This window comes from Silene latifolia, chromosome 1 (assembly GCF_048544455.1).
Source record: "Silene latifolia isolate original U9 population chromosome 1, ASM4854445v1, whole genome shotgun sequence".
Taxonomy (NCBI): Eukaryota; Viridiplantae; Streptophyta; class Magnoliopsida; order Caryophyllales; family Caryophyllaceae; genus Silene; species Silene latifolia.
In genome coordinates this window covers 102,734,607-102,744,416 of record NC_133526.1, presented here as the reverse complement: position 1 = coordinate 102,744,416, position 9,810 = coordinate 102,734,607, and the positions used below count along the sequence as shown (strand labels likewise).

Sequence of the window (9,810 nt, the reverse complement as noted above, 5' to 3'; positions counted from 1 at the left end):
CTTCCATTTCCAAGTCGTCAAGCTAAGCCTAAGTTTGATGAACAACTTGGGAAGTTTATGGAGATTGTCAAGAACTTGGAAGTTTCAATTCCGTTTACGGAATTAATCAATCACGTTCCGGCCTATGCGAAATACATGAAAGATATTCTTAGAAAGAAGAAATCCATCCGGAAAGTTGAGACTATTGCTTTCACTAAGGTGAGTAGTGCCATCCTACAAGGAAGTTCACCTCCAAAACTAAAGGATCCGGGAAGCTTCTCTATTCTATGTACCATTGACGACAACACAATCAATAAAGCTCTATGTGACCTTGGAGCAAGTGTGAGTGTCATGCCATATTCGGTGTGCAAAAGGTTAGGAATGGGAGAGCTTAAGTGCACTAATATCACGCTTCAAATAGCGGATCGATCAACGAAGACACCTTTAGGGGTATGGGAAGATGTGCCGGTAAGAATTGGCAAGTTCTTCATCCCGATGAAATTTGTTATTGTTGATATGGAAGAAGATTCCAATATTCCTATCATTTTAGGAAGACCCTTCGTACACACCGCAGGAGCAGTGATTGACGTGAAACATGGAGAACTCACCCTTGAAGTGGGAGATGAAACAATCACTTTTAATCTTGACAAGACAATGAGAGCTCCCCGATTACATGAGCCGTGTTTCATGGTTGATAATTATAGCCGAGAAAGTGATAGGAAGAAGTTGGCATCTCAATGCAAAGAATAAGCTATGGGTAAAGAATCACCACCCATATGGGAGAAGAAAATAGGTAATCTCTAAGATGCTCCATCCAAAGAGCAAGAATGTTTCAACAAGAATGAGAGCTTGAAAAGCTCACCCATGACAAGTAAAGAAGAAGGCCTCATTGGCCATAATGACAAGAAGAAAGAAGAGTTGTTCTCATTAACTCATGATACTATTGGGGAACAAGTGGACGAAGTATGCGGTCTTTGGGATGATGAGTTTGAAGGGTTATTCAATCCTTATATTGGTAATGCTATGACCCAAGACCACAATGAAGAGCAACAAGTGAAAAGGTCTATTGAAGATCTTTATCATGACAATGAACAAGCTTTCGACTACTTCTTCAAGGTGTTGAGCAACATCAACAACACCTTGGCTATGTCCCCTTGACATCTCATTTATGGATGAGAGTTTGGTGGAGTCCTCCCTAAACCACCATTTGTAAATATTCTAACCCCTTAACTTGCATTTTACTTATTGTATTGCATTTTTTTCAATATTGGATTTATATTTTTATGCCTTGATCAAGATTTTCATCATTTTGAGAGAAAGTGAGGGAGGGACTTATGTGATTATTGATGTGTAGTGTTTTGACATAGTGTGGGGATAGTAATTGCCTAGGCTATCCAAGCTTTCGTAGTGCCCCCACAATGAAGACCAAAGGAATGAAGAGTAAATGACACGGGTTATGAAATACCCACGGATGGAACTGAATTCGTGTGGTAAGGGGAAGATCCGAGCAGCCCAACGGGAATCCGCTCGTCCTGAAGATAATCCGAGCATCCTGTTGAGAAGACGCTCGTCCTGAGAGAGATGGAAAAAGAAATTTTTTTATTGACTGAGAATCCGAGCATCCCCATAGAGAATCCGCTCGTCTCAGTTAGGACGCTCGTCCCACAAAGAATCCGCTCGTCCTACTACTGGAAAAATTTGGGATTTCTCCCTGACAAGGAATCCGAGCGTCTTCACATAAATCCGCTCGTCTTCCTTCAAAAGACGCTCCTCTTTCTCAGAAGACGCTTGTCCCAGAACGTCCAGAATCCGAGCGTCCAGTGGAGAATCCGCTCGTCGCCCCTCTGAAATTCAAAACCAACGGATTAAAACCCCACCTTCCCCAATTCATTTTACTCATTCACAACACAAACACATCTCCAAAACCCTCAATCCCTCTATCCACAAAAATCAAATTTCTCAACCAAATTCACCCAAATTAATTCCAAACTCCCTCAAAACTCAAACAAATCACTCCTTTGTCAACAACAAGCAATTAAAACACCAAAATCTTCGAATTTTGAATCGATTTTTAGGATACAAGGCAAAATTCAACTATCCTAAATCGATTTGGGTCTTATTGGAATTTGAAGAAATCAAGCTTATCTTTGGTGTTACTACATAAAGGAGAACATGGCAAGAACAAAAGGCGGAAGCAAGGCGCCCCCAAAGAAAAACCTTTTCAAAAGACAACAAGCTCTTCAAGCTCTTCAAGCATCTAAGGCATTGGTAGTTCAAAATGCAAGGATGGAAATTCAAGAGTCTATTCCTCCTATGGAAGCTACTACTTCTACTCCGGTTGTTGAACAACTATATGACTATCCGGAGGTAATTTTCACTTCCGACTCTCATAAGAAGAAATTTGTTTCCCTTGCTAAGAAATCCATTTTACCCACCAAATTCATATGCCAAGAGACCTTGTCAAAATTGGGTGTCTTAGAACAAACCAAGACCTTTTTCGAGTCCATGGGATTGAGTAATTTGTTTGATATGCAAGAGTTGACTTACTCATCCCTCACCTTAGAATTCTTAAGCTCTTTGAAAGTTACCAAGGTGGAGACCCGAACAAATATTGAATTCCGGCTCGAGAATATTGATAGAAAATTGTTTTTTCGCGAGCTTGGTGAAATTTTTGGCCTTAGCAATGGCCCGACTTACACGAAGAAACCTACCAAGTATGATCCCGCTCCCTTATGTAAGGCTATTACCGGGAGAGACTTTACATCTTACCATGATTGTCGTGCTCTTTTTGTCCATCATCCGGGCATAAGAGTATGGCACAAGGTTGTTGGGCATAATTTGATTGCTAGGAAGGGAACGAACCATTTCACCGAACTTGACTTTATTTATCTCGTGTCGACCTTGAACATTGGAAGAGAGTTCACCAAAAAGTACAACATTCTTCAACTTTTGATTGAGAGGTGGCTCAAAGTCGATCGTGGCAAAGAAGTCACTGCCTTTGTTGTTAATGGATGTTTGGTAACTTATTTGGCAAAACACTTCAACCGGAACTTCAACAAGGATAGCACCTATAAACCGGTTAAGGGAGATCTAGCCACCATGGTTCAAAAATTCAAATGGGTCACGAATGATACTCTTGATGACAAATTTGGGTGGTTAACAAAAGATGTTAAATCCTTCACATTGCCAAGCAAGATTTGTCGATTAAATGTTCATAGGCCAAACTACCTTCTCCCACTCTCCGAGGAAGCCAAGTATATTATACAACACCAAGGGGAACACATTGCCGAGCCCTCCTCCTCCATTATCACCCCACCTTACCCATTCACCTACCATGAATTTCAACCCGAAAATGCTAAGGCGAGGAATGACTACTTGACTCTCTTGATGAAAGAAATGCACAAGCAAGCTTATGAGGATAGAGTCGATGCTTATTAAGCACAATATCCGACTCTCCTACATCTTGCTAGGCAAGGACTTCTTGAACCATCTTGTCCTTTGCCTAGTTGGGCGGATAAGGAAATCTTCTTTCCTAGTACTTCTAGAGGTGGTAGCTTGGGTGAAGAGGAGATGGTTGTTGTTGAGAGTGGTGCACAAGAAGGTGAAGAAAATGAAGAAGAAGAAGAAGAAGAAGAGGGTAGTGAGGATGAAGAAGGAAGTTCAAGTGCAAGTGATGATAACTCCACATCTATGGAGGTTGATGATGATGGAGATGATAGTGATGACGCCATGGGCGAAGATTGAGGATTAGCAAGCTCTTGGGAGGATGCCACATTACTTTGTGAGTTTCCTACACCTCCTTTAAGGTTTGTCTATTTCTCTTGTTTTTCATATAATTCGCATCTTGATCATAATATGGAGTCCTAGCATCATTTAAAGGACTCACACGTCGGTCACATTGAGGTGTTTCTTTTATTATTCCCACATTCAAAATCCAAAATGACAATTGTAGTTTCATGCATAACATCCTTATGCATGAACTCCCCCAATTTTTGACATTAGAAATAGTATCTATTTTGGTTTGGGGAAGTTTATACATATGCATTGGGAGCTAATCTAAATTATGCTCTCGAACCATAACAAAAAAATCGTGCATCATATAGCATAGCTTAGTTTGCATTCACTCTTGTTTATATGTCATATAGTTTGCATTTAGCTTAGAAATCATGCATTTTCATATAAATTGCATAATTTCCTATTGTATTGGCCATTGAGGACAATGCCCATACTAGTGTAGGGATGGGAAATTCCAACATGAATTTTTAAACAAAAAATGATAAAAATTGAAATTTTTTGAAAAATATAAAAATATGTCTTTTAATTTCATTAAAACAAAATCCATAAAAATTTGAAAAATTCAAAAATCCAAAAACATGTTCATTTCCTTTGTAGTGTAGTCTTGTATATATTGTGTTTGTTTATCCTTTTTCACATTGATCGACTACGCCACATCCGAGACATGAGGATACTGACGACCGCATGGTATGACCTTTCCAATCTCCTTTTTCCTCTTTATGTTAATGACTATGTGGCTTTATTTTGATTGATGCGGTATAAACAAGGTGCTTATAGGATTGCATTTAGATTATTTGGCATACTAGTTGATAGAAGCATATGCATTAGGTTGTATAAATGTTAGTTACATCATGGCATATAGTTGCATTTAGGAAAATTTTGTGAAAACATCTATTTGGGAAGCTTGACAAGTGCATATAGGCCCTTGTAGATACTTTTTCTTCTTAAGACTTTGCTTGTTAGAATACTTGTAAAACACCCTTGGATGTGTTATGCTAGTATCCTTTGACCCATGGATTAAGGCCAAGTCAAAAGTACCTTGTGGTGTGATAACTCCTTGGCTACCGTTTATTCCAAGGTGACCCTTGAAACCATGCAACCATCATCCATGTTCTACCACATTTTGTCATCAAAGGGAATGGGCACAAAAATTGTTCAAAATTTGAGTTCAAAAAATGAAAAGAAAAGAAAAAGTTTGCAGTTGCATCAAAAGAAGAGGAGTAACAAAAATGAAAACTCCTATGCTTCAAAAATAAGAACCCTCCCTACAATGGGGTGACTTTGAAAATGTTCAAGAGAAATGCAAAAAGTTGAAATTGTCAAGTGTTGAAATGCCAAACATCAAAAGAAATGGCAAAGAAAGTGTTCTCAAAATGTTAATGCCACAAGAAATCGGGGGGAAAAACAATAACAAAGCAAAGTCCCAAATGAAACTCAAGTTCTATTGATCCCTTTTCCATCGTATCCACTTTTGTGCATGGTAGAGAGGGGACGACCCTTCTTCTTGTCTAGGAAAGAAGGGGAATTCCAAGGGGCGACGAGGTCTTAGACAAGGAGACCCTATATCTCCTTTGATCTTTACCATGTGCATGGAGTATTTGACAAGATTGATCAGTTTGCTACTGAGAAATGGCCATTCCAATACCATCCTTTATGAAAGGCCCTCAAGTTGACACATTTGATGTTTGCAGATGATCTGCTATTATTCTGCAAAGGAAATGCTCACTCTGTCCTGCTTCTCATGAGAGCGTTTTCCTCTTTTTCTGAAGCAACTGGTCTCAATATGAATAACACCAAATCAGAAATATTCTTTAATGGTATTGATGAGGTCCTGCAAGAGGATATCAAGAGGGTCACTGGTTTATGTGAGGGCCAGATGCCTTTTAGATACTTGGGAGTCCCCATTCAAGCTGGAAGACTGACAAAGAAGGAATGCAACAGTTTAACAGAGAAAATGGTTGGGAAAATTAGAAGCCTTGGTGCCAAAAAACTTTCATATGCTGGTAGGCTTACTCTCATAAATTCAGTGCTTAATACCCTCTACAATTACTGGGCTTCCATGTTTATCATCCCAAAGAGTGTCATTAAGAGAATTGAAACAATTTGTAGAAAGTACCTCTGGGATGGTAGCTCTGAATATTATAGAGTTTCCTTGGTTGCTTGGGACAAGGTTACACTGCCAAAACCTGACGGTGGTATGGGAATAAAGAAAGCTGAGTTATGGAATGTTGCCACATTTGATAAAATGGTGGACTGGGTCTATTCTAAAGCAGACATACTGTGGATTAGATGGATAAATCAGATTTACATCAAACATCAGCAATGGCATAACTATAAACCTCCTGCAACTGCCCCTTGGTCCTGGAAAAATGTGTGTAAAGTAAAAGAATTACTGAAAGATGGATATGTTGATGATACCTAGACTCCTCAAACTCGTGGATATTTAATCAGAGGAGGATATGACTAGCTGGTCATGCCTCATCCTGCTCAGAATTGGGCTAAGCTCGTCTGGAATAACTGGAATACTCCTAAGAACTCACTGATTACCTGGATTACTCTCCAAGAAGGACTGAACATCAAAGATAAACTATTTAAAATTGGTTGCAACAATGATGATCACTGTTGTTGCTGTGACAGCATGCCTGAAACTAAGGAACACCTCTTTATCTACTGTGCTTATAGGCGCAAGATCAGAGGTAAGTTAGAACAATGGCTTGGCAGACCTATGCCTGCTGTCAATGACATGGTAGCAGGTAATACAGGTTCTGTTCAGTGGAAGATAATGGCAGTGGTAATGAATGCTTACAACTACAATGTCTGGTTGCAGAGAAATAATGCAAGGATCAATAACTTCCTTACCAGACCAGAAATTGTTGCCAAACAGATTAAAGAAGAAGCTAGAAGACGTATCAAGTTCAAAGCAGGTCCAAACATGGATCAAGTTAGCCTAGCTATGCTTAGTAATCTTGGCTTGTAATAGTTTCTATAGTTTGGTTGCATTTTGGGAGCCTTTTTTTTTAGGGTCCTTGTATATGCTTTTTTGTTTTTGATATATAATATTATGACTCACATTTCACCAAAAAAAAAGAAGGAGAATTCCCTGATCCTCCAGTGTTTCTAACACCATAGGGAGTCTATTCTTGACAAAAGCATTTAACGATTGAGGACAAAGGTACCCTAGCTTGACACAACTTGGAGGTGATTTATTGGTATCCTTCTAGGCTTAGTAATTTGAAGAAACCATATCTATAATGGAATGTGTACCCTTATATTTCTTCCCCTTTAGATAATTTCCGCCACTTAGATGAGGAATGTGGCTATTCGTTTTTGTAGATGCATCCATTACTTGTTTTGTGTGCTTAATGCTTGGATGTATCGCCATTTTGGCAAGCCCCACCTTGCTTTGCAAGAAGGCATCCTACCTCATGGTTGTCTTGTTGTGAGTTGAAGGGGCGGAGTGAGACCCGTTAATTGTCTCACATCGGCTATATTATTAGTAGGTTAGTTTGAATACGGGTCCTACTTTTTGTCACCTCTTTAATCGGGACGAGCAAATGTTCGGATTGAGGATATTTGATGTGACTCATATTTGAGCATATTTAGTCCCAAAATTAGGCTCGTTCCTATGCTTTTTAGTGCATAATTTGGTCATTTACTACCTTAGTTTCCCGTTTTGCATATTCTTTGAGGTTTTGTACCCTTGGTAGGAAAGGAGTACAAACCATGCATTTTCATGGCAAAATGGAGCTAAATTGATCAAATTCAATGACCAAGCATGAAAGGGAAGACAATGCTAGAAGGCGTATGTAGGAAATAAAGTATCTTGGGCAATGATGAAAGGATCCTTGCATCTCCAACAAGATCCCCAGGATTGTTGAGGAAAGAAAAGAAGAGAAGCGACTGACAAGGAATCTGAGCGTCTCCCTACCCAAGACGAGCGTCCCCCTGCTACAATCTGAGCGTCCCGATACCAAGACGCTCGTCTTGAGGCCAAATGATCCGAGCGTCCCCCCCCCCCCCCCCCCACAATCCGCTCGGATCCCCATGCAGAACCAACCGTCCCTGCTGCCTAGACGCTCGGGACGAGCAGATCTTCTGGAGACCATCAAAATGGAGATGAGCATCTCCTTGGAGAGGAGCACTTCCTCAACTTTTCTTAAGGGTCTTAGTAGTCATTTAAGCACTTAGTAACCCTAATATTTGTACCTAATCTCTAGTATAAATATCCCCTTGTACTACCTAGATTATCATGTCATCTTAATAGGATCTTAATCTTATCTTAATCAAGTCCTAATACTCTCTCAATCTTGTAATCAATTCTTAATTTAGCATTAATACAAATCTCTTTTCCTAATCATTCCTTAATTTCTCTATTGTTCATCATTTATTTTGGGTAATTAGAAGATTATTTGGGTTTATTTGGAGGATAGACAACCTTCCATCAATCATCAAGTACTTCTATTATTCTTTACTTTATTATTTGGAATCATCTTTATAGGTATAATTCTCTCTTAATCCCTTTTTAATTATTGTTAATCATCTTCATTTGTTCATCATGTTTTGCCTTGCTAGTATGATTGACAACCTTGTTAGCATGTTAAAATTGATAATGAGTGAGTAGTTTCCTTAACTAGGGTTAATGGGGAATTAGGGGAAACCAACATGGGGATTGATTCATGCTTAATCTAATATGTTATCATAATTAATTTGCTTGCTTGTTGTGATTTCAACTTATGCACATGTTATGTTTGATGAAATGCGAGCCTATGAATCCTTGCATTTTTTACCCATCACTTACCTTTTCAATGAGACTTGTAAGATATAAACCAACTCGAGTCTCATTAGACCATGCATATAGTTGGATAGGGAGGATTAAGTCGACTTGTAGGTGTTGTACAATCTAATCGATTCGACTCCGGCACCCAAACCTTCTTAGGGATTGTAAGATATACACTAACTCGATCCCATCACAATAATAATTGCTTGCATCTAGTAGAAAATATGTTTGTATGATCAAATCCCATGAATCCCCTATGAACCCATGACACCCTAGTGCTTATAATCAATTGTTTACATCTCATTTTAATCATCTTGCTTGCTTTCATTTTTTTGTTTACATTGTTATTTAGTTTAGTTGATCTCCTACCTCAACCCAAATTGTGACGCCTTTAGACACAATCATTTGCAATCGAAAATCCTATATCAATACCCGTCCCTTGGGATCCGACCTTTACTTACCTCTTTGCTAAAAGTAGCGTAGTTTGTGAAGTGATAAATATTGTTTTGGTCTAGGTAACTCTTAACGACAAGTAACCGAAATCCATACACCGACCAGGAACCCCCCCGAGGCCCTGTGTGTTGCTTGCGCATGTACAATCTGTAATACCCCATATTTTATTACCTTGGTCAAAGGCTAGTCAACGGAAAATTGGTAAATATATTATATAAAATTATATTATATTGCATTTATACGAGTTATGTATGAGACGGCAAAATAAAATAATAATAATAATAATAATAATAATAGTAATAGTAATAATAATAATAATAGTAATAATAGTAATAATAATAATAATAATAATAATAATAATAATAATAATATTAATAATAATAATAATAATAATAATAATAATAATAATAATAATAATAATAATAATAATAATAATAATAATAATAATAATAATAATAATAATAATAATAATAATAATAATAATAATAATAATAATAATAAGAAGAAGAAGAAGAAGAAGAAGAAGAAGAAGAAGTTAGTAATGATAATAATAATAATGATATACGATACATGTACATGTATACATATACTACCATCTACCCTTATTTAACCGTCTTTTGTCCCTCCGCCTCGAGATCGTAAGGTAAGACCGTCTTTTACTAGTTTATATATTAATTAATTAATACCATTGACCCCCCTCGACCTTGACCCGACCTAGGATCATCGTCGACCACCATGGGGCCACCGTTGATCGTCCAAGAATGAGTTTGACCAACCTAGATCTAGGGTTTTGGTTGTTGTTCTCC

General features: G+C 38.1%; 1 protein-coding gene across 1 annotated transcript; it reads left to right on the top strand.

Annotated features, from left to right (window-relative positions):
- The first annotated feature begins 6,247 nt into the window (after positions 1-6,247).
- Positions 6,248-6,751, top strand: LOC141651870 (uncharacterized). Its single transcript, XM_074459564.1, has one exon. It carries the CDS (start codon positions 6,248-6,250, stop codon positions 6,749-6,751), a length of 504 nt encoding a protein of 167 aa, XP_074315665.1.
- Positions 6,752-9,810: the final 3,059 nt, after the last annotated feature.